Source organism: Mchenga conophoros, linkage group LG20 (genome assembly GCF_057382185.1).
Source record: "Mchenga conophoros isolate Kocher_MC1m ecotype Shallow Benthic linkage group LG20, M_conophoros_male_GT1.1, whole genome shotgun sequence".
NCBI lineage: Eukaryota > Metazoa > Chordata > Actinopteri > Cichliformes > Cichlidae > Mchenga > Mchenga conophoros.
Window position 1 is genome coordinate 35262472 of NC_140545.1, and position 26455 is coordinate 35288926.

The 26455-nt window shown below is 41.9% G+C and overlaps 1 protein-coding gene across 1 annotated transcript; it reads right to left on the reverse strand.

Annotated features, from left to right (window-relative positions):
- LOC146551298 (uncharacterized) lies at positions 1-25872 on the reverse strand. Its single transcript, XM_085260398.1, has 6 exons — positions 25299-25872; positions 9898-10130; positions 8203-8389; positions 7870-7965; positions 7179-7686; positions 1-5987 (listed from the first exon to the last, which is right to left on the reverse strand). The coding sequence occupies exons 1-6, from the start codon at positions 25323-25325 to the stop codon at positions 5050-5052; spliced, it is 1989 nt and encodes a 662-aa protein (XP_085116524.1). The 5' UTR covers positions 25326-25872; the 3' UTR covers positions 1-5049.
- Between the last annotated feature and the right edge of the window lie 583 nt (positions 25873-26455).

The window sequence follows — 26455 nt, forward strand, 5'->3', positions numbered from 1 at the left end:
GTCCTTTACTTAGTCTAGTTTCAGGAGGACCTGGCAGGGTTCAGAGAAACGTGTTCATGACTTTACTGACTGAACAGCCGTTTGGTATTTCAGCCCAACAAATGTGGCAAAAATAAATGGCACTCTTTGCAAAGTAGCTTGTTTTGACCTCCCGAGAGTTTTTCAAGGATGCAGCATCTTTTGAAAACTATGAAATCTTCATGAATTGCACACAGCCATGATAAGCACTATGAAGGTAGAAGTAAATATACCAGTGGCACTGGAGCACCAGACTTGGTTTCTCTTTACTTTTCCGTGCTAAGATAGGCTTCCACACTGATGATCATCTGAACCCAAGAAAAAAAGGAAAGAGCAAATTTCCTTGAAAGTTGTTCATGTTCAAAGCAAAAGCTCAGCTGACTGGAGTTGGCAAAATCTCAAGAAGCTTTAAGGAATCACAGTTAGCAAACTTATCTTCCCTTTTTAGGATTCTCTTTGGTCTGGAAGAAGTTTGGAGACAGACTTTCGTCCGGCCTCGGAGGTTCTGGACAAACTGGCATTGACACTAGCTAAGTATTAACAAATTATTTACATATTTAATTAAATTCTTATTGTTATTAAAATTCACAAGATAAGTACCTGTAGCAATCCCAAGCATGTCCAGTTTTTGGCTCTGCTTTAGCTTAACAATTTTAATTATTAGCGCTGCCTGTCAGATGTCCGATCCAAATAAAAGCCCAGGCTGTAACTCCCCACCCCCCCACACACACAAAAAAGAAAAACAAACACAGGACGACAGTTTTAGCACAAACAGCAGTTTAGGCAATCAATGAAACACTTGTTCTGTGCTAATCAGGTGTTAGCATGCTAGGCTTTGACTGTAATATTAGCGCTTGTATATGCAACACTCAATACGCTAACATGTATGTACACACACTAGCACAGCAGGATGTTGGTGTAAAGCAGAAGTAATCTATTCAAGGCAAAATAAAGGATAAAGTATAGAAAACTACTATGATTATAAAATATACTTTTACACGGTACAGAGATATTCTAGATTGTCCACAAACCAAAGTTACCCTGTTATCTTTGGATAATCACTGCCAACAAACCAGCAAATTCACTCTTCTTCACACACACACACACACACACACACACACACACACACACACACACACACACACACTGCTTAGAAAAAACTCTCAGATATATTCGTTTGACAGGACCAACCTTTGAAACTCACTTTCTTCCAAATCTTCCCATGAAATATGAAAATAAACAGACATTTTCTCATATTTAACAAAATTGCATTGAACAGTTAGATTATGACACATTATTAAATCATAACATTTAACCCTGATAAACATTTCTTAGATTGTTGAAACCACCAGCTTCCTTCAAAGGTGCCTGCAGTCACATTGGCTCACAGCAGCCCTTGTGACAAGATAACAGAAACCTTGATATCTTGATATTTAATCATCCTCTCTGATCTGAAAATCTACCTGAACGTCATCACTGATAATCTGACAGGCTGGAACAAAGTCTCAATTACGCGTTTACAGAATTAAAAGTACAATAATTAGACTGAATTTGCAGCTAACAGCTGACGTGTAGTGATATGTACCTGTACTCATTCATGTACCGTGTTTGTGTAGTATCATCAGTGTTGTGTTTTCACAGATTTCAGATGCAACAGCTCACAAGAATATAGTGTTTTTGCCTCCTGTGTGATAAGACTGATAGTTCTCTCATGTCTCTAATGGTTATGAAATTATTGCCAGAATGTAGTTAGCTTAGCTAGGCCCGGCTAAAAGATTAGAAATAGAGCCAGTCTAGAAGAGTCTACTTCCTGGTATTTCCACCAGGAATCCAGCCAGGTGAGCAGTAGGGGGCGATCGTGAGCCAATCCTGAATATGTGTAAATGAAGCTCAACAGCTAACACGTTTATTTACACCCGTTTAAAGACAAAAAGGCTATTTTTATTTTAGTATTTCTAACACAACACTGATAATATGCCAGATTTGATATGAAACGACTCTTTTATCTCTCCTTTGATTTTTATTTTTTCTAAATTATGCATCGGTCGTTTAAGGACGGGGCGTACTTTCTCGATGGTTGTGGGAAGCGTAGCTTAACAACAATGGAAACTTCCATTTGTATATAAGAAGCTACTGGTTGCGTCCCACTTCAAAAGCTGTAAAGCTTTCTCAGATTTACTGCAACACAAAACTGTAAAACTCTTGAAAAAATAAAATAAATAAATAAAAGTAAATCTGTTGGCTCAAAGACGTCTTTTAAGAACATCATGGAAACTCGCCAAAGAAAAATGCTTTCTCCAGTAGAACTGGTCTTTTTCTTCATCTACATAGAGCTCCACTGATTATGGAATAACTCGTGAGCGCCCCCTACGCTCTCTGAGAAACAAGGGAAAATGGGTATCCTGGTTAACTGGACACCTGTGAGGTCACAAGGTGTTATCTCAGGTGTGCTGGCAGATTTGGAGATTTTGCTTTATAACATTTGAAACTGAAGTACAATCGTAATAATTTCTATGCAAAACTCCCAACATTCCCAAAATTCCCAACCATGTGCTGCATGTGGCCTCTGTGTGGATTTGTTACTTTTCTTTGTCCCATGTTACACAGAAAGAATTTATTTGATAAACTGATGGATGACGATGAAGCCGCAGGATTTCTGAGGGACAAATGTTTTATGCTTTTGGTACGCTACATAAAAAAAATAATTGTTTGTGTGTTAAAAATATAACTCAGTACTCAGACAGGCGTTTACCAGGAAAATAAACTTTACTTTCATTATTTCATTATATTTAAATTTGAGTTATGTTTAAAAATTCAAAAGGTTGTTTTCAAATAATGACTTTTACAAACAATAAATAAATAACTGGTTCAGTTTGAATGTTAGGATTACTGAAAAACATACAGATGGATGAGCATGAAGGTGTTATTGGATGTGGGGTTTTCATTTGTATTCTTTAGTGTTGAACAAAGAGCCAAATTGGATATTTTGTATCAAGTCTTCACAAAAAAATATCAAATTGAAAATAATGTCATAGACATCTTTTTGTTAACGGAATAAAACGAACCTGGATTTGAGAAGTTCATACGTGGTGTGGACGGCCTGCTGTTGTTTGTATTTGTCCTTAAATATAAAGTTGTCCAAAGTCAGTCAGTAATTGTGTTAAATAATCGTGATCTCCATATTTACCAAAGTAACTGCGCACTGACAGATTTGTTATCAGTGGAGCGCTCTCAGGGCTACGGTAGATATGATACATCTGTCCTGTTTGATTTCCATGTCTGACCCACGTATTTGAAACACAGAACATTAGGATTTTGGACTTAACTCTGCAAGAATGTCATACGAGAGAAAGAAAATCAACAAATCCGACACTCTGACACCAGGATGTGTTCTGCACTGCAGCTTCAAAAATCATAATATTCATCATCAATTTATAGATGAATCATCAGGACTGGAGAACCAAATGTGAGAAGTGTGCGAAGTGGAGATTCAGCTGAACACAGCGCTGCACAGAGACTTGCGAGGCCTCTCGATGGCGCCGCATTTATTTACACTCCGAGTCTGTGGGAGTGCGTGGAGATTAAAACGGTAAACCACCCAGGATACGCCAGTGAAACGACGGTGTGTTGAAACAGCATCTTAGAGGATTTAGAGGCTGTTTGATCATAAAGGTGCAGAAATCCTCTAACAAGCTTAGAGCGAGCAGTTTTGTTGCTTCACACAGTCGACTTTGACATTTTATGGCACAGAAACAAAGGCGGTCAACTAGAAAAGGAGCAGAGACACGTTTCCACAAGGCAACACATCCAGTGGTGTGATATTTGATGCCGGTCGCAGGCGGTCTGGTGTGTGAAGGATCTGACCAGTTCATCGTGCGAGTTAAGAGTTTGAAGCTCATGCAGCTCTTTAGAGTCTATTTACTCGTTCAAAACAGCAGAGAGTCATTTTTATAGCAGGCCCTTGATTAGAGGCTCTCTGCAGATGGTTGTGTTGCTGAAACTGAGCTCAGGAAGGCTGACCGTCTCCAGGACTGGAATGATCATCAACATTTGTGTTCATTTAGCCTTTTCTGCAGAGAGCTTTCTCCCTCTGAGCCCCCGTTTTGGATCTGACCACGCTTTTTTTCTGCTCTTCGGTTGTTTTTATAAACCCAGATGCATTTGAAGAGCTCTGACGCATCATCAAATGAGTCAGAACTTCCTATCAGATATTAAATAACACAGCTGAGATCCAGATTCACTGAGAGTGTGATGTGAGTCTAATGTAACCTCTTAACTTCCGCCGGGAAACTGGAGACCCATTTAGGGTTCTGGGTGGGTATTCGCCTTTTTCTAGTTTCTGAAATGTGCTTGTTTAGCATCAAGCTGAAGCGTCGCCAAACCCAAGCTCTAATCCTTAGTGGGTCACCAGAAACCATTTGGATGTCTGAGTAGAATTTTAGCTCAGAAGTTTTTTCCTTTACGTCTTTACTCGGTGTGACGGAAATGTTCAAACTTTAGTCCCTGCAAGTCAACATCAGCTTATCTTCTACGGTTCTTTCAGATAGAGTAGCTATAGTAGAATTTATGAAATATTATGACAGTGTATCGTGGCCATTAAACCTTTAAAAAACATGAATGGAGCAAAGAGAGGAAGGTAATCTTCCCGAAAAAACGTATATAATTCTTGGTATTTTAATCCCAGATATATGGATTTGTAATCTAACGTTCAGAGTTATATATTTCTTTGAATGGCAGTGTACCTTGGAGAACTGATTACTGAAAGGTGTAAACTTTTGTCTTAATTTTTCTCTTTATGAGGACTTAAAAGGATATTCAGTGAGATTTATGTTGGCAAATCTTGCAAATTGTGTCCCAATACACAAAGTTTTGTTTTGAAATATATTTAAAATGTGATTTCTATGTGTAACTGAGGCGTGAGTGACCATGAAGTTTGCTGTTTCCAACACACACATTTAATGAATCTGGGTCTGAGTGATCTTGGAGGTTTTGTTCAGTGTGATCAGTAAACGATGACGTATTGCGTTCCCATCAGACAGTAGTGACCGACAGCAGTGGGCTGGGACAAAGCTGGCTGTCGCTCTCCACTCGAGTCCCGTGAGTCAACAGCTCCTCCACCGTTGTCCAATCATCGAGCAGCTTGCTGTTCCTCAGTCGGTTCTGCTTCATGTGGCTCAGTTCCAGCACCGTCTGAGATGACAGTGACCCCTGAATGCCCCCAGTTTGCTCCTCCCCACCTCCTCTCCTCTCTCGGTGTTGGCGTGACAGCGCCAGGTGGCGTCTTCTTTCCGTCCGGCTCCAGTATCGCCCCGCCAACCGTCCATCGTCTCCTTCCTCCTCCCCTAGTCTGCCTCCTTCTCCTCGCACCTCCTCGTCTGTGGTGACCTCACTGCGTTCCCTGGCCAGACGGTACGCTCGGGCCCTGAGCAGCTGATTCCTGACTGACCTCTGATTGGACAGTCTGGAGCGAGGTGAGGGTGGAGAGCGAGGACTACGTTGCGGCGCTCCAAGAGTGCTGTAGAAAGGACTGCACGTGCCCTTTGGCCTGCCAGGGCGGTTCCCGAGGGTCTGAATGCCACGCCAGTCTGACATGCCACTGGAGCCGGATCCAGGGCTCTTAGAGAGCGAGTCCTCCTCCCTGCTGCGGTTCGAGCCCGGGCTGTTTCTCATTGTGTTCTGATGATTGGTCAGACTCGTTTTGTCTATGCTCAGATGACTAGCAGGGTGACAGTTGTTGGGATAGCTGGCCCTGCTCCTGGGCCCCAGTGCATTGCTGGTTGTGTCTGGCTGGTTTGTCTGGGCTGTGTTTGGATCTGTCATGTTGGGATGGCTCGCCCTGCGCCGTCGCTGTCCTTCACTCAAATCTGTTATTGTTCGACTCCTACCTGGACCCTCTACAGTCCCGCCTCCTCTGTGCTGCTGCTGCTCCAACCATAGCGCCCTCCGCTGACAAGGCTCTGTACGACAACCTGTTCAAAGAAAGCTGTGATTAGGCGTTAGATATGTGTCTGCAAGAGTGTTTTTGGATATACTGAAATATGCTTGACGGGCATCTCTGTCCTACAACCCCAGAAACACTCACCTGAACCTGGATTATAAACATATGAGGTGAGACGCAAGTTTGTCAGGTCGTGGTGCATTAAGGATCCGAGACACTGAGCTGGTGACTTAATGCTATTTTGCTAGAAAGTCAGCACAACAATACCACGATGCAGTGCACGGTTTGTTATATAAACAAGCAAATGTGGAAACTACACGTTGAAATGTTGGCTCTCAGTCAAGACATTTAAGCATTTCTCTCCCTCACAATGAGAAAGTCTGAGACTTTATGAATAAAAGAGGGATTTAGCCACCGTGACATTGCAGATTGGTTTCTGTTAGCACTTTGTCCATCTACTAAAAGTGACTATGTTTGAATGAGATGGTAGCGTGGCCAAATTATCAGCTTGCTGAGCAAGATTGATTCATAGACTATGGGTACATCACACCAGCAAACATACGTGCTTATCAGTGGTAAGTTATGCTTCACCAAAGTCTTTACTTCAGCAACACTGAAGAGTAGACTTCTTGGATGGTCTGCAGCGATCGATGCAGGAGATACAAACACAGCAGAGAGGCTGTTCTCATTAATTCTAGAATGTGAGGTCCAGCGAATAGCTAACAGCTACTATTACCTGTGTCAGCACTCTTTCAAAGTGGCCACTCCCCTAACTTTGAGCCTTTGCTGTATCTAAATGGATGGATTTTAAACCTGATGTGTAGCTTACGTGAAGAAATCCATCTATAGACAAAACTCTACCCAGCTGTTAACCTACCTTTGTGATGCTGTAGAGTTGGGCATTTTAACATGAGCTGTTGGAGCCGCCTCAAGTGATCGTTCAAGGAACTGAAGCTTTGTCCCTGCCTTAATTTTCAGACGCAAATTTAGCTATTTGATTGGAGGGTGTAAACCTGATAATTCTGTGTTGATGTAGTTATGTTTTTCAGGAAAACAGGGATAAGAAGAAAAGACACCCGACGCTAAAGTCACTTTGACCTCTGGTTGGACTGTGATGAAGCCATAGCTCAAAACTTTGACAGATCAGACATAGGTGTGGACAGACAAATTAAAATGACTAAAAGTGGAGATTTTCACAATTATTTTACTGTGTTTTACTAACCGATAGAGGGTGAGGGTGGTGAACGGTGACGAGGTAAAGTGGGACTCCTCTCAGCTCTGTGGAAGTGAACTGTTGTGGTCGTGCTGTTACCCACAGAGCAATGGGATGCTTTTGGTACTCCAGGTTGGGTCATCGGAGTCGTCTCAGGAATCGACTCCAAATCCCAGCGTCCTCTCTGCTCACGAGGGGAGTGGCCTGAACGAAGATGGTGAGCTTGCCGGTGAGTGTGGCCTCCGTGAATCTTGTGTAGCCGTCTGTGCTCCCCAGTGCTGACACTGTGGAAGCCTGAGTCGCTGGGTTCGGAGGAGATTAGGGACTCTGAGGAAGAGGAGGATCCTTGAGAGGAAGGGGTGTGGCCAGGCAGTGATGACATGGCATCTGTCTCAGCTTCGGAGAGCGCTATCCGGTTGTGTGGGCTGTCGGGGCCACAGCCTAACCCGCTGTCAAGCTCACTGAGGGGAAGGTAGCCAAGAGGACGTTCAGACCTCCAGGGCTGACGATAGTCCGACTAAAGAGAAAATAAAAGAATTTAAACTGAGGTTTTTTTTCCAAATCAAACTGCAAAATATGCTGCAAATGCTCCATAACTGCAACATTTACTAATAAAAAATGGAATAGTTAGAGAAACAGTATAACAGAGACAGGGATAGGTCTGAGAAGAGGGCATAGCCTTGATACTGAAACCAGTTACCTGTCTGGGAAAAATTGTCGGGTCCACCTCTTCTGCACCGTAACAGCCAATCAGACAGCTCTCAGAGTTAGGCTGGTAGTGCAACATTTCTTGGCCCTGAAATAGAAACAAAGGTGAGAAAGGAAACTAGTGTGTCTTCATTGGAGAGGGTCATGAGTTAACTTTAGTGCTGAAAGTCTCCCAGACGTGACCTTGAAGAGGAGTTCAGTCAGATGTTTTTAAGGGCCGATTTATGGAACAATCTGGAAAGATCGCAGCTAGCGTCATATTTTAGACGAACACATTCAAGTGATATTTCAGAATAAAATGGTGTTGTAAACAAAAACAAGTTACCCGGTAGTCCAGTCTGTCCAGGTGGTCTAAGCTGTAGGACACACTGGGCAGGTAGTTGTTGCCTGGGTGCTGGTCATTTGATGATCTGGGGAGGTATCCATTGGGTGGGTAGGCATCAGGTGGCATCATCATGTGACCATTGGGAGAGTATAGGTCAGGTGACACAGTCATGTGACCATAATAAGGCCTGTGTAGTGAAAGAGATCAGGTCACTTTATATTTTATGAGGAAGAGGAATTCAATAAGAATGTAGGACGCTCCAGTAAAAGTGTCATATATACCTGCTTAAATAAAAACAATACATGTATAGTCTTCATGTTCTAAGCAGACAGGTACTTCAGGAGAACAACCTTCCATGGCCATGAGAGAGACACTCGATGGAGCATCGTGCTGATCTTGCAAACTCAATTTGCCCCAAACCCTCAAGTAAAAAAGACACATTGTCCTTCAATCTGACATATCATGCAAACAGAGGCATAGGATTTATTTTGGTGTTTTTCGTTGCAGTCGTTACACGTCAGCTCATCCCCAAAACTTTTCTAAAAGTTTTTATGATACGTGTTCTCATCCTTGATCCCGAACCCACATTATCTGCTTTGTGGTGAAAGTTTACTTTAGTTGTCCGTGTAGGTTCTCAGTCATCCAGGTCATGGTAAACTAAGGAGCTTGGAATGAAAAGCAACTGGATGTTTCATCTCTCATCTGAAAAGCTTCACCAGTTCTAAGACCAAATGGTGGAGAGTCCCAGATTTTAAGCCCTAGTGGGAGATCTCCCTTGAGAGGCTCGTTGACCCATTAACTGATCATGAGGTGTGAAAAAGGGTGTGGCTCATTATCAGCAGAGACCGGGTGAAACCATTATCAGGGTGAGTGGGTGTTAAGTCGCCTGGGAAGGGATCTCGAAATTGGATTATAGGTGGCAGACAGTTGGTGTCGTAAGCCACGCCCTTCTGTTCAAGGATGGCCGTCGTTCAGATGGTTTCTTTCAACTAAGCCATCCATGTCCACTGCTGGGAAGGCCTTCCACACCATGTATAAACTTATTCTTAGAGTTCAGATAGATATCTACAACCAGATTAGTTTTATTTCCTTGAGAATAACAAAAAGATATCTAACCATTTGTTTTCAATTTGATATCTATTTGTGAAAATGTGATACAAAATATCCAACTGTCTGCCACCTATAATCCAGTTTTGAGATCCCTTCCCAGGCGCCTTAACTTCCACTCACATCTTGTGTCTGTTGGTCTCAATAAGTTACATGATAGCGTGACGCAGGGACTCACAATGGTTTCACCTGAAACCTCTGCTGATAATGATTCGGATAAGAGGTGAAAACATCTTCAAGAAACGTAAAGAAGTTCATTTCCACTTTCCTTAGTTTAGCTTCAAACTTTCAACTCATCCTCTTGCCATCTTTTAGTCCTACGGCCAACATCTTATCCAGTTTGCAAACACCTTATTCCCAAAATCGGACCTAGGTTCCAAACTTTGCACCATTTAATTCTTTTCCTTCTCTATAAAAGTCTCTCATACTGTGAAAAACACAAATTTCTCTATTGTCATGAACGTATGGGGTTGGGGCGCTGACTTGGTTATCAAGTCAGATCTTGGCTCCTTAAAAGTAAAGAAAACTGAAATGTTTTTTACTTAAATCACAAAAATGATGCTGTCAGAATACGACAGGAGTACGTACCCTGCAGTGTAGCCGTCTCCCTGACTTTCCTCTCCCTCCATCAGCCCCATGGCTCTCAGGGCCTCCCAGTGTCTCTCGGTGGGGACGCTGCACTCAATTGCACAATGGGACCTTCGCCTCCTGTGACCATGCCCCCTTTTAGCTTCGACCTGCACAGCGACCGGCTGGCCATACTCGTCCACGTAGTGAAGCTCCTCTCGGTGTCGGTGGTGAGCAGGTTCACGAGTTTTAGCCTAAAGACCAAAAAAACATGAAAGCACTGCAAGCTTAAGAAAAAGTGGAAATGAACATCAGTAATTTGGTTCCTTCTATAAACCATTATTTATATTTTCAGCCACCCGAGGTTTCTGCCGTGAAACATCGCAGTATTTCGTGGAGTAGTGATAAAGCAGATAGGCTGCATAAAGACACAGAGGCAAAGTGGGAGTTTGGCCTCCAATACAAGGTCAGTCAGTGCTTTTGATCCAACTGTTTGGCATGCCTGACTACAATTGCGTTACATAAAGTGGCAAATGATTCACACTGTCTTTATATAAAAAAACGAGCCATTTTGCATAAGTTGGATAACAAAAGAGAAAAGTTTGGAACTGCAGCAAAGTTTTTCCTTTAGTACTGTGTTTACTGTGTTTACTGTGAGTGTGTTTTTTAATGGAAACAGATGTTTATTGAATATAAAGCCTCTGACCGATGACCCTCTATGACACCATCAGCTGTGTCTCAGAAGGCTCCATGCAGTATTCATGTAAACTGGAATAGTTATTACACCAGACAAATAAAACCACTGGGTGATGAATAGATCGTGTAAACACACTGGTACTGCTGTCCAGGCTCCTGTGCATGTTCATGCTGATCTCGCTCTACCTCCAGGATGACCCTGCTTTCATATCTGTGGGATGCAGGTGAGCTCGGCTGATTGGTTGCTGTTTTAGCTTGCTGCAGGCCTGACGCTTGAACGCTGGCTTCCCTCCAGCTCCTGTGGGCTCTCCTCTTTCCACCTCCAGCCAGCAAGCAAACTAGTCACTCAGCCTGTGTGTAGGATGTTAACTGATATCTGCCCAAAAATGCAACAGTCCAGGTTTGGTAGAGGTGGGTGGCATCTCTGTGTAATCCTCTATTTCTTCTATTTTGCTGAGTTAGGAGTTTATTCTTCTCTTTTATTTCATTAGGTATGTTTAGGTTGTAGTCAGGGGTGAACTGAAGCAAAACTTCCTTCAGCGAGTTTGAGTCTATCCTCAGTCACACAGAAATTTTTATGCTAACCTTGCCTCTGTAGAGCTGTCACGATATCACATTTTCTCCAACAACCATGCAAACTCACTATGAATACACTGACAGCACCGATGTTCAGAACAGTTAGCATAGACCTTATAAACAGAGAGTGTTAATGCAGGCTGCATTAACACGACTGTGTATGTCTTTGGATGCATGCGGTCTATAGGTGAGCGTGACAGAGTTGTGCTGAATTTAAATGCCCTGAAACTAAACTACAAACACAGAAAGTCGAGAAGGAAAAAACGCCTCTCCCTCTACTGCACGCTCATCTTTTCTCTTTTCTTTCCCTTCAAGTTTAAAAGCAGATAACTGCCTCTCCCTGACCCCGGTTCTACTAAAGATCTCCTGTTAAAAGCACGTTCTTCCTCCCCACCATCCCCAGCTGCTGGCTCACAGGAGATCCAATCATTATAAATCAGTCCTATTTTATTTTGTAATCTTTGGTTCCTGAGTATTCTTGTAGTATTCCTTTGACAGTTTTCCCTTATTTTTTTCAGCCCTGCCATCACCTGTTTAATTAGCCACACCTGTTCCCAGTCAGCCAATCAGCTGTGTCTCCCCCTGCTTCTCTTTGTTCCTTTGCCCGATCCCCTCATCTTTTTAAAGGTTTGGTTTTCCGGCAGTTCCCAGTGCTTTAAGCATTCCTCATGTTCCTGATGATCTTGTGCACGGCCTTTTTGGATTCTCTCTTTTGCCTGCCCCTTGCTGGAATTGTTTGCTCTGCTAGCTGACCCGTGCACGACCTCTGCCTGGTCAAAGAATTTTAGTCTCTTTGCCTCCGGGGTCTTGCATTTGGCTCCTCTGCTCAGCGAGCCCTGCACTAACAGTGTCGGGTACCTCAGTCTATAAAGCCCCTTCAGATGACTTTTCTCTATATGGATGCAAATGAATTCACACAGTAAAAGACAAAAAGATTTGCCTTTGTTGTTTTAATTATGCTATTAAGAAAAACTGTGAAAATCAACAAGTAATGCTGCAAACTATTGAACGCTTCCCTAATTAAGGAAGTGTTAGACGTGAAAGGCTGAATGATGGAGAGTTCAATAGAACTGAAACCAGCATAACGGAGGTCTGAGTTTATAAATGGAACAAAGACGAGTTCACTGAAAAATCGAGAAAGATTTCAGTTGAGTGACTCACATACAAATAAGGCCAGCTGTACCAGAGACGCACGATAAACACTGAGATGCCAGACTGGGAAGATTTGAGATAATAATGAAAAAGCTTCGACTCAGTAAATATTCTCTGCTGCTCGTTTCTGAAGGAGAAACATTGGCTGAGATTTTGTTTGGCTAGACCTCGAAAATAACACAAGTCTGGAGATCAGGCTGATCACAATATCTCATTTTTACAAATTAATTAATGAAGATATGATTTTGAAAAATAACAGCAACGATGTTATCAGTCAAATCAAGGTTTAACTTTAACTTAGGATAAAATGAGACCTGATCATACAGATTTTAAATATGAGAAGTTTCTTTATTAATTCCCAATTATTTAATTTAGAATTAGCTTTTTCAGTGCTGTATACCATTTTATTTATTAAAATACAACAAATAAGATCAAGCAAGCTCACTCTGTCCAGAGTGGATCGTCCTGTCCAGTCAGAGCATAAAAGGACCACTCACGCTCCGAAGGACAGGCAGTCATTAGGTCGGCTAAAGCCAAGTGATAACAAAACCCCCGTGTAACGGTGCAGCCTTGTGTTGGAACGTCACATGTGAAAGTTAAGATGCAGCGAAGTTACAGAGAGGCGGCATCTAGGTCAGGATTCAGCCCCCCGTAACCTCTGGACCAGCACTGGAGTCTTTACTCTCTCAGTACAAGGCATGAGGTCTCTCTCTCTCACACACACACACACACACACACACACACACACACACACACACACACACACACACACACAGACAGGCTCACAGAGCAGTCAGAGAGTGATGTGCTGTACCCTGGAGAAGTGTGTCGCGCTCCACTGCACTTTGACAGTAACACAGACTGATCTCTCTCCCCTCCCTTCATCTATCCGTCGCTCTCTGCTGTTTGTGATGCTTTGACTCAGTTTTCAGTCTCAAAGTGCAAAACTCTGCAGAATGCAGACATTCGTCATTCTCAGCACAAAATCACAGTTAGCATGCAACAAGAGAAAACAAGTGTCACATGAGGAAGGCTTGGTGAATCTGGGTCCACCAAAGTTTGATCATCAGAGCGCGAGTCACTGCAATGCAAAATGTCAAACTAGGCTATAAAGATAAAAACAAGTCTGATACTCAGCCTGCTGTCTTTTAAAGTAGATGATACAAGAGAGTCAAATTTATTTATACAGCATCTTTCATACAAAAGCTGCTCAACGTTCAGAGACGAAAAGATAAAAGCATTAGGACGAAACAAAAATGCAATAAATGCAATAAAGTTTATATTTTATGTAAAAGCTACAGAAAAAAAGGTTTTAATCCTGATTTCAAATAATACACTCTTTGTTTTATTCCACAAACGTATGTTACTCTCATTCTGTAATCTGTAGTGGAATACATTTTAAAAGCAACCTTCCCAACACTGAGCTCCATAATCTGAGCTAAAGAAAGCATATAAATATTAAAAGGAAGCAGTCCAACAACAGAACCCTGAGGAACCCACACGTGACCTTTATTTGGTCAGAATTATGGTTGTAAAATGACAAAAAAAATCTGAATTTGTCAAATAAAAGTCAAACCAATTAAGCGCAGTTCCTGAGAGTCCCACCCGTTTCTCCAGCCTATCAAGCAGCACTGAGATGAAGCACTGCTATGACTGTAACTTTTGATGCATCACTATTACGCTGAATAAAACTGTGATAAGAGTGGTGTCAGCGCTATGATGGGGTCAGAATCCAGACACTGAGAAGATTGTTCTGAGGGAATTTGCTGGTAAACAACCGTCTCAATAACCTTTGCCAAAAACGTTAATTTAGATATCAGCTGGTAATTACTAATTACTGAGACATCCAAGTTGGACTTTTTTAAAAGAGGTTTTATTACTGCATTTTTCAGGGTCTTAGTAAAATGCTGTGATTGCAGAGATGTATTATCTATCTGTAGTATTAGTGGGCAATATATCAAAGGAGAAAGTTGTAGATTTCATCTATTTAGCAATTTCTGTCAAAGATATGAGGTTTAAAGGTTTATTATTAAGTTATTATGTTATTACTATGTCTCTTGAAATGGAAACACCAACTGGTTGACTTGTCTTTTGTATTTTCTCAGTAAAAAATGCTGCAAAATCATTACATGGTTTATTAGACGATAACTCAGAAGGAAGTGGTGGCAAAGTTTTTGTTAGTCTATCAATAAACTAAATAAAACACGAGTGTTATTGACATTGTTATTGATGATCTTTGAGAAAAAGGACTGTCATGCCCATTTTTTACTTTTGATTATAAATCTGAAGATGTCTTTATTAATATTGTAATGAGCCTGCACTTTAGTTTTCCTCCACCTACATTCAGCCTGTCTGCACTTCCTGTTCTGAGTTCTAACCATTAAATCATTGATCTTTTCCCTCCACGGATAATTTTGGTCTTAATTGGAGCAACAGTATCCATAACAGTGAGCAGACTAAGGTAAAAACCATTTACAAGATCATCAGCAGAATCCAAAAGCAAAGATGATGGAGGTATATAAGCCTCAATAAACTGTGGACAGGTATTGTCACTGATACGTTGATAACTTCATCTTTACCAGTGATTTTAAACACGACACAATAATGATCTGAAAAGGCTGCATCACTGACCACAGTGTCAAATACATTTAAACCTGTAAAGATCCAATACTCTTCTCTGAGGGCCTTTAACTTTCAGATTAGTGCAAAGCTCAAGCCCAGATTACGCAGATCTTCAGGATCGGATGCCAAGTCTGCATTAATGGTGCAGTTTGAGGCTCCACCCCATTCATTGATGAACGATTATCCAAATCTTCAGGATGGGATGCTGAATCGTCCATTGATGCTACAAATCTGTTCTGTAACTTCACGGCCTGTTCACCGATAGGTTTATTCTTTGTTTGCTTAAATACTCAAATGAACATGAAGCATCAAAGGTCAAAGGTCACTCAGTCTGCTCTTCAAGTCGATTCATTCGTCTACATGGTAACATGCACTGTGCTCACAGTATTATTAACAGCTTATTGGCACATAAACCATAAAGTGCAACACACACATTTCCCCCGATTTTTCCCGTTTCTTTAAGACCATGCATGCCAGCTGTTTCCTCAGGAATCTCCCAGAATCTCTGACTTTTAAAAAAAATAATTGGTAAACACATATTAGTAAGTCTTACGTGTTTGTCGTGTTGCCAGAAACACGGTCCACACACTAAATACAGTTTATACCCATCTGTCAGTGCAACCTGGCAACACACAACCCGGTTCATTTGTGCTGCTGGTCTCAGGAACACCACTGTTATTTGCTCACTTAAACAAAGGCGAACTGAGCGTGTGTTTTTGCCTTTGGTATAGTTGGAAAGATATTAATCAAGCCAAACTTCTGGCATTAAAAACTTGTAACTGAAATATGGTAAAAAGACAATATAACTTTATAAACATTCATGAAAATATCCACGCTGGACAGCTAAAAATGGCTGTGACTCGTCTGTGGTTGGAAAAAGGCGGGTGTGCAAAATACAATAATGAAAAACAAAGATGCTGCAAAATCAAACGATTTGGGCAGCAGGAAAATCATTTCACACATCATCCTGTCCCATATCATTTTCATTTTACAAGTATTATTATACATGAAGTCACATGTCAAGTGCCTTAAGGACACGCTATGAGAATTAGCCTGGGAAAAACACTTTCCACAGCTTTAGTGCAAAGACTTAGCATCAGTTTTCTATTTCAGGTAAACGATACAAAGCTGCTGCCAGATGCTATTTAGTCACACTGATTAAATATCAGAGTTTTAAACTGCTCCAAAAAGGCACCAACAACACAAACACAGCTGGAAAGAGACTCCAGCTGAGCCGAGGTCTGTCAGACAGCTTAGAGCCGATTTTCCTTCTAAGTCCAGGAAGAGTCAACAACAAAAACAACTTCCAACATACCCAGAACCAAAACTGTGTTTTGTAGCAGGAGACCAACATGTTAATTTGGGCATTTCAACAGAGGAGTCGGTGGGACTGGCTCACGTTTTGGATAAACAGGTAAGTTTCATCGTGGTAGCCTGGCTTTCTTAGTGAGTAAAAATAGGACCAAACGTCTGACTGACAGCAGACTGATTTCTCAGGTTGTTAACGAACCATCAGACCACTGATGCTCACACCTAACGTCAGTCTGAGCTTCTGTGACATCACAAAACTGGAACTCTATTCAGATTTGTAAGAGCCTGATGTCATTGGCTAATGTGCTGCATATCAACGTACATCATTTAATGTAGTGTTAAAACCATTAAAAATAAACTTGTGCTTTTTTTAAAGAAAAAAGGTTAAACGACATCTTGCTGAACCCAAAATAAAGCACACGTAAGGCTTCACAGTAACATATACATGCTGCTGATGAGCTGAAAATCTATAGTTGAGGTGGTGTTCGTCCTCTGACTATGCAGCCTGACAGATGCAGAAATACTCAGGAGCAAAATAGATCATGAGCTCTGTGATTTGGGTGAAGTGGAAGTGAGTCACATTTTCTTTTGTGTCGTACACACAAAGAAGGTCGTTTTTTATGAAATGATTGGACAAAACCCTGAAATGTTCTGGTACGAACATGGAGGCTTTATCTGAAAGCATCTAAATTTGTTATCATGTGATTTATCTCAGTTATAATTATCAGAATCCATGTTTGATCAGTGATTTGTGAATTATGCCGCTGACACAGTGTACTGTGCAGCCACGGGGAGGACAGAGCAGCAGCACCACTCTTTTATGTCAAACTGTCAGTCTCTGTGCAGTCACATGCCACGCCCTGCTTTGCAGCCTTAGATTCCTCCGATCACGCACAAAGCGTGGCTTTCTGCTCTGTTTCGTGTTAAAGCGCTGTCAGCACAGACAGGTCAAACATTCACATGCAGCTTTAGGGGCCATGAAAGAAGATCCTGCTGATCGTCTCCAAGAAAAACCTTGAGCTTTCACCTGGCATGTGAGCAGAGAGTCAATATGGACCGATTCAGTCACAGCACCAGTGGGATGAAGTTGAAATGACATCCTGGGCACAATCGTGTTGGTTCTTCTTCTTTTGGCTGCGCTCTTTAGGGCTCGCCACAGCATCCATCTGACCCTATCCCCAGCATCCTCCTCTGCCACACCAAACCTCTGCACGTCCTCCTTCACAGCATTCACGAATCCTCTCTGGGGTCTTTTCCTCCTTCTTACATCTCCATAGTCAGCATCCTTTGTCTAATATATCCACTATGCCTCCTCTGCACTTGTCCTTGCCAGTGCCCTCTTTCTTAGACATCTCCACTTCCTCCTTACTGATCCTGTGTAGTTCATTGTCCTCCATCTGTCCCCTCACCTCGCTAATTTTCTGCATTCATCAGCTCCCATCTTCTAGACACACTCTCTTCACTCATTTGCACATGTCTGTGGTTAACCACCCTAACTTGCTGCACATCCTTTCCAGCCTGATTTTCCTTCCCAGTCTTTTTCTCCTTTCTTAATGCCCAGTCTCACACACAGCTACTAAGCCTTTCCTGCATGCCTAGCCTCAAAGTAGTCTTGTCAATCTCTTCATCTCCCTGGAGTAGTGTAGTTATTGATGGAAAATCTATTTAGGAAAAAATACCTACTGTGCACACAAGACAAAAGATTTTTGGATGGGTCCACACAGGGATCTATAGGGGTCGTGAGACTGCACGAGTTAAGGACAGTAATCACCTCTTGTTGGCTCTTTTGATTGGAATTTTTGCTGATTGCTGATTGATACGGATTTTTATGGACAGACTGAAGCATTAGATTTGAATTATCTGGTACTGTTTTCTCATCGTTTAAATCTTATTAGCCTGTCAGATGTTCCACAGGGGTCAGTTTCAGGCCCAGTCTTGTTCTCCTTATATATCCTCACATCCTCATAGAGCATGTAAGTGAGATGCATGGTTCAAGTTGTATTTCTTATGTTAATTACTTACAGATATATCAATGTCAATGTCTTAAGGACTTTGCAAGGTCAAAAATTAATTTCCTCCAACTAAACTCAGAGAAAATGAAATTGCTGACCACGAGTTTTGGCCCATGCCTGAACAGATTCTGGCATTAGCTGATTCCCTGAAGGTAAATTTCATGGCAGTTGTAAAACTATCCTAGTGATATGTATAAGATGTAACTAATGAAAGGATATAGACAACTGATGAAAGTTGCAAAAGTGTGTAATCATGTTGGTCTGGATTGTCATTTTGGTGATCAGCTCAGAAACTCAGAAATCCTCAGACTAAATGGAGGGAGATACTAAAACAGCATCAAAAAATGTGGCTCTCATTGGGCGTGCAGCACAACCAAAGCAGCAATCATAAATAAGGCATGACATTACCGGTGTCATTGGGGGATAGTTTCATGGTGTTCAAAAATCTCTAAATGTGGGCCTGTTTGATCAGACACAGAGAGGAAATCCCTTCTTCTTCCAGTACTGGAGCTACTCCTCAAATACTGTAGTGTAGTGCAAGGCTGCAGTGGAGGAGTCTACAATGTAGGTTGGTGCATGGATTATAATAATTCTTTAGGTTGATGATGATGATAAAACTGTCGGTACAACTCGTAGAATCAAAGTTGAAGGAAAAACCAGAAACGTTATCAGTTCACATTCAACGAAAATGCTGTGCCTTTTGAAACATGTTGGCTGGAACTGTAAACTTTGAAGAAGAGGCTAAAAACTGACCAAATAATGAGCACAGTTAATAATTATTAAATATACTGTCCAGCAAATATAGTGCTATATCAAAGCTGTTTACTGATCTGTTGAAAACTACAATTTATTGTGTATGTTTAACTAAATAGCACAAAACTTAATGTGTCATTAAGTTGAGTTAACCCTCGGACCTGAGAATGATCTATTACATAAAAACATGATATCAGACTAGCAATAAACTACAGCCCACAAGAAATTAATGCCTTATTTCTTGACAAATACATGTCAAGGAGTTACCAAGGCCATAGAGTGTTAATTTAAGTGGTTGAACGAATACATTTGTAGGGAAATATCAGCAGATGTAATTTTGCACATAAATTCATATATATATATATATATATATATATATATATATATATATATATATATGAAATATTTCATGTAAAGCTGTTTCTGAGCCAACATACAGTTTCACCTTTTTAAGTAGGGACCAGCGTAACTAACGCTTGCCCTGTCCTGCTAGAACTTAGTGCAGTGTTTGATACTGTCGACCACAATATTTTATTATTAAAGGTAAAGAGTCCTCTTCACACACTGAGGTTAATTATGGAGTTCCACAGGGTTCAGTGCTAGGACCAATTCTGTTTACATTATACATGCTTCCCTTAGGCAGCATCATTAGAAGACATAGCATACATTTACACTGCTATGCAGATGACACCCAGCTCTATCTGTCCATGAAGCCAGATAACACACACCAATGAGTTAAACTGCAGGAATGTCTTAAAGACATAAAGACCTGGATGGCCGCTAACTTTCTGCTTCTTAGTTCAGATCAAACTGAGGTTATTGTACTCGGCCCTGAAAAGCTTAGAAATATGGTATCTAACCAGATTCTTACCCTGGATGGCATTACCTTGGCCTCCAGTAACGCTGTGAGGAACCGTGGAGTCATTTTTGACCAGGACATGTCCTTCAACGCACATATTAAACAAATATGTAAGACTGCTTTCTTCCATTTGTGCAACATCTCTAAAATTAGAAATATCCTGTCTCAGAGTGACGCTGAAAAACTAGTTCATGCATTTATTACTTCCAGGCTGGACGACTGTAATTCATTATTATCAGGATGTCCAAAAAACTCACTGAAAAGCCTTCAGCTAATCCAAAATGCTGCAGCAAGAGTCCTGACAGGGACTAGAAAGAGAGAGCAGATTTCTCCTGTTCTGGCTTCCCTTCATTGGCTTCCTGTTAAATCCAGAATTGAATTCAAAATCCTGCTCCTCACATACAAGGTCTTAAATAATCAGGCCCCATCTTATCTTAATAATATTAAAGTCATGGAAAGGACTTTCACGTGATCAAATAGTTTAATTTAGCATTATTTAATTCTGTTATTCCAACTTAATTAATGATGAGCTTATTCACTGCAGTTGATTGAGTTGATGCAAACCGTGCAATCACGTTAGTCCAACAAAAGCACTTAATACTATTGGAAAGCTATTTCTTAAAGTGGAAATCCTTCCCACAATTATTTTAAGTTCATTCAAAGAGTTGTTCTTTGGAGTGTTCAACAAAGTTTAGAGTCTGGTTAAAATAAAACTTTAAAGAATGTATTAAAAAACTCACATATCTGTCACTACATCCTTCACTCACTATGTGTTTATAGACCTCTCTGCATTCAATCATTGGTTGCTATTAATCTCTGTCTCTCTTCCACAGTGTGTCTTTTGTCTTGTCTACTTCCTCTCACCCCAACCGGTCGCAGCAGATGGCCCCGCCCCTCCCTGAGCCTGGTTCTGTCAGAGGTTTCTTCCTGTTAAAAGGGAGTTTTTCCTTCCCACTGTCACCACATGCCTGCTCACACAGGCTCGTCTGATTGCTGTCTCTGTAGGATCAGTATGAAGCACATTGAGCTGACTATTGTTGTGACTTGATGCCATATAAATACAAATGAATTGAATTGAACTGTAATGTAACAGATTACTTTTAATTCCCCTTACTGGAGGTTTGATTCTTACAATCCAAGCGGGCACCGGTCTCCTTATTACAACAACTCGTGTTTTCCTCTCTGGTCTCTATTTAAAGTCTCGTGTAGACTGATATGTGTAGTGACTGTCTGTAAACACGCAGCATTTCATGTCTCATGTGTTCATGAAGTGCACTGATCAGGTCACCTCAGCAGGCATCAGCTTGAGTTATGACCTCCCTCCTCTGTTTGTCTCTGCCTGTTTTACCTGTGTGTGTGTGTGTGTGTGTGTGTGTGTGTGTGTGTGTGTGTGTGTGTGTGTGTGCTGCGCTGCGCTGCGCATCATCTGATAAGGTGTTTGTTTACATGCACCACAGCGTCAGCGCATCGAGGAGAAAACCCTCTCCGACATGCGTTCCCAGATAATCGTATGTTCCAGAGTTCTGAGATGAACAGGAGCCAGAAAACATTCATGCTGCAGATTGTTCAGCTCCGCATGAAGGCGAGCCTTTTGATCATTGAGGCGTTCAGCCAGGAGATGTGGTGCTAAATGAAAACACGGCTAACTCGCTGACAACAATTACTGAGATGTGGCTTCTTGCTACAACAGGCAGCGAGCAGGAAGGAGGAGCGCTCAGTCACCAAGACAAACGGGAACACTTTCCAAGAAAAACTCCCAGTGCTGGAGCGCTCTTCTTAATGTTTCCTTGTGCTATTCAGGCTTTACGTGGATAATAGAGTGTTAAAAGCTTTTAAGAGAGTGATTTTCTTTTCCCCCTCTTATACAGTAGTCACCAACGGAAGTCGCGGTTGGCAGGTTTTGGTTTAAGAAAAGAAAAAGATCTTTGTAGAGTCAGATAAGATGCTCCATATCTGTGAAGTCAGTTTATTAGAGGCACATAAAGAAGGAAAAACATGCTGACCTATATTCAGATCGCTGCCAACGAGCTCAAAACTAATTAGGGAAATTATGGGGTTAATTAACATAAGATTAAATATTTATCTTTCTGCAAAATGAAATAAAATAAATCCTCCATTTGTCTGGAATGATGGTTTAAGGTTTTGTGCAGAATTCTGATGGAAATATGGAGACCGGAACAGAAACGCTGGATGACTCATCCCTCACTGCTTCAGTAAGTCAGATGACAAACTTGATTTTTTTGTCACAGGGGCCTTATTTCCAGGAGGGTTAGGGGGGTTATGACCCCCCAATAATCAGATCCAACCAGTATTATCTTGCATAAATAGGCTGTTGATTTTCTTTACTCATTTCAGTTATTACCAGCACAATAGTTGCATGTTTAATCATCTGGGAATTTACCCACATTTATTTATTTATTTAGACAGAGATCTTAACCCCCCAATGTTCAGCACAAAGTTACGCAGATGGGAGGAAGAAAACAGCGAAAATCCAAATCTACAGTTACAGACTGTTCGAAATAACCAGCAAAAAATACTAAAGATTTCAAAACCAAACGCTGTGTGATAATGAAACAGATGCTTTAGGTGCGCAGGTGTATTTGTAGATCGACAGATGATGAATGCTTGGTCTAAACTTCTACTTTCACTTCATATTTGATGCAACATGATCTTTATCTTGTAAATAATGGCCCGCAATCACGATCATGATTGGGTGATTTAGTGCAGGGCTGTTCCTTGGATTCCTTTTCTAACCCTCCTTAATCTTCATTTCTAGTTTCGTGCTGCTAAAATGGGGATGCATCTGTACTCACTCCCAATGTCTCACATATGGACAGTTGATCAAGACCCGTCAGCATCAGCATAACATAGTTTTTCTACAGGTAAAGACCGTGAACGTCTTCTTAAACTTCATCAAACAGCGAGTAAAAAACAAAGCAAAACGAAGCTTGAGACCTGAGCCACAGTCCCCCGGTTCCCTTTCTCCTGTGTAGGCTTTATGGCTCCTTTTACGCAGGAGCATTTGCTCAGATTTGATCTCATGCAAATGAGATTGGGTTTTAACTACTTGCTCTTTATGGCCCCTCAGGCTTGTGAAAAATAACCGTCTGAACTGAGTAGTCTGGGTGTCTCGTGCACATTCTTACATAGTCAGGATTAAGAGAAGATCTCTTAGTGAAACATTCACAGCACTTCAGCTCACGTCTAGATTCTGGAAGTGCAACCAGCTCAAACGTTTTTCTGGGCTCGCAGATCAAATCAAAGATTAGCCTCGGAGTGTCAGGTCTTCATCTTCAGCAGACATCAGACCAGCAGCTCTCTGAAGCTGTATTTGACCCATGCATGAAGTGCCTGATGAGGCTGTTTGAAGTTAATCCAGCACATTTCCAACCACAGCTTCTCTGCCTGAACGCGCTGCTGACAAATACAAGACCACAAATTAATTTTGTTAATCAAGTTATTAAGTAACAACAATGAAAACACCACCAAACAGTCTACAGGCGCACTAACAACTCTGAAAAGGTTACACTTGTTTCTCCCTGGTTTTACAAACCTCCAATTAATAATGAACAAGTTCTCATGTAAACACCACCATAATGGCTTTAAGTGAAGCACACATTCATAGCATTGCATGTGTAAATATAACTTATTTATAGGAATGAAAAGAACAAAGCATGCTTCATTTCAGGACACACACAGCACTGAGACGTTCTCTGCAGAGATGAGATAACCTGCTGGACGTGACCTCAGCTGATCTCTGCAAATCAGGCCTTTGCTTCAGCACAGCAGTGAGACTGGAGCCACTGTGGGTAAAACACTCGTGACAGCCTGCTTGGAGTTTGTCAAACTGCATTTAAAGGACAAAGTGCAAAGAGATTTGTTGATTTGATGAGACACAAACTCCCAGGCACTGATCATCACTCAGTGAACCCACTGGTGCAGCTAAGCACGGTGGAGGCATCATCATGCTATAGGGGTGCATCTCAGCAGCACAAACACAGAGACCTGAGTGGGTTCACCTTTCAGTACCACAGAGACCTGGAGTAAACCAACCAGACAACACTGGAGTGCCTTCAGCTGCAGCGTCACAGGTAAAGTCCAGACTTTACACCCAGAGCCTCAGTGCACCCAGCACAGGCAGCATTTTAAAGGTTTACGTAGCCATAGTTAACAGTCCTGCTGTCAAACTTAGTGTTAAGTTAAAGGTTAAGCTTGGCCAATGACATTACCCTGATTTATTAAACTTTTGATTCCACAGTCGTCCCGAATTTACAAAGACTTAAACCTGGCGATTAAAGAATAAAGTCTTCAGAGAAGTGTCTTGATGCATCTCAACCATCCAGGAAAGCAAATCTCCAAAAGTTGATTCTGTTCATTGGACGTAGCGTTTTGTGGGAGAAACGTTTCTGAAGGAACTGAAGGACCAACGGGCTGGGAGGTCAAACCTCCCAGCCCGTTGGTCCTTCAGTGGGCTGTTTCAGTCATTATGCAAATGTACTGTTTATAAGACTGGGGAAACCTGCAGACAGCTGAGACTGAAGAAGTCACCTGGGTGAGTGATGAAGCGTTTCTCCCACAAAACTCTGCGTCCAATGAACAGAATCAACTTTTGGAGATCTTCAGAGAAGTGTTTTTGCAGCCACGGGCTTCACCTCCTGCTGACCATCAGAGAGACTACAAGGCACATCTACAGTAGCCTCAGTTTTTAGACACAGAAATCATCTTTCATACTAAGGTTCTGAGGTTCTGCGAGGAGAATAAGATACACTTCTTACCCAAAATACTGGAAACTACCACTGCTGCTAGAGAAGCTTCTACAAAAGACTAAATTAGTTTTAGAATACTTTTTAAACGGCAAACAGGAGTGTTTGATTTTTACATAATATTAATAATAATAATAGAATTGCAAGAAGCAAGAAACACTGACTGAGACTCATTGAAAAAGATGTGAGTGTAAAGTGAAGGGATGTGAATACTTTATGAATCCTGGACGTGTGTGTGCAGCTCACTCACTGCTTTTCTTTCTGCCTCCTCATCCTTTACAGAAACACACACACACACACACACACACACACACACACACACACACACACACACACACACACACACACACACACACACACACACACAGTCAGATAACAGCCTTTAGCCTTCAGTCATCAGAGCTTCTCTCTCAGCTATTGTCTGGGTTCATTCGTAATATCTGGGTTAGGGATTTGTGTACATGTGCGTGTGAGCAGGAGTGTGTGTGTGTGCATACAGTAAAGGTGTGTGTCTACATCTCCACAGTGATATAACAGAGAGCAGGTCATCCCAGCAGCCATCACATCTCATTTACCCACCCTCCTCCTCCTCCTCGTTCTCCTCTCTTTCTCACCCCCCTCTTTGTTTATCACTCTCTCTCTCTCAGACCCAAAACACACCTGCAGAAGCTCACTCACCTTGGTCCGAGTGAGACGGCAACCCATTCTGCCTTTGCCCTCGGACAGGTCAGAGTTAGGAGGAGCAGAGAGCAGAAAATGGTGAGTATGACAGGAAAAGAAAAGGAATAAGATGCAGAGATCAAATGAAAGAAACTGCAGAGGAGAGGAAGGAAAAGGGCAGAAGAGGGTTCAAAAGCATGAGAACGAAAGACAGCGAGAGAATAGAAAGAAAGAGAGAGAGAGAGGGAGTTTGTTGAGCCTCGTCCGCCCACCAGCTCACATCTCCAAACTCTGAAAACCCACAATCCCTGGCTAATCAGCTGTCCTCCTGTGCTGCTGAGGAAACTACAGCTCCCATGATGCTGCGGTGTAAACAGCAGCAGCAGCAGTCGGTGGGAAGCAGGTCCATCGCATTAAACCCCTCTCTCCTCAGGAATGAGAAATAATCATGGGCGAGCAAACTGCAGCAGGAGCAGCACAAAGCGGGACGAGCGAGACAGAGGAGAATGAATGAAAGAGAGAGAGAGCGGTACATGTAAAGAACAGAGCTGTCTTCATCTGACTGCTTCTTCCCTTTCTCTCTGTGTTCTTCTCTCTCTCTGCAGCTCGGCTCCTGCTGGCCAATCACAGTGGCTGGATGCAGGAGGAGGGAAACATTTGCTCTGATTGGTCGAAGGAAGCGTCAGCTGAAGCATCCATTCAACGTTTTTCTCTCCCCTCTGCTCCTCGCTCTTTCTCTCGTTCTCTGTATTTTGTTGGTCTGTCCTTGTTTCACTCCCTCTTCTTCACACGGTGCTTTTTCTCTCATCCCCATCTGTCTCAGAAAGCCCACAGCATCGACTGTGTGTGTGTGTGTGTGTGTGTGTGTGTGTGTGTGTGTGTGTGTGTGTGTGTGTGTGTGACTCCACCAGACCCTTTTTAGCCTTCATAACGCACATGTTCAAAAATGAAAGTGCACTTTGATGTCCTGTAATATGGACGTTATTTAGCATGAAAGTACATTTTGCACAGCTTCGTTTCGAATGTTAAAGTTGCTGTTAAAATAAAAGCTGGACAGAGAACACAGTCCAATCCCGTTTGAACACTACACCTTAATCTAAAATATAATATAAATACATATATATTTATAAATAACCCAACATAATGGAGATCCTGGTACTCTGATCCCATGCTGC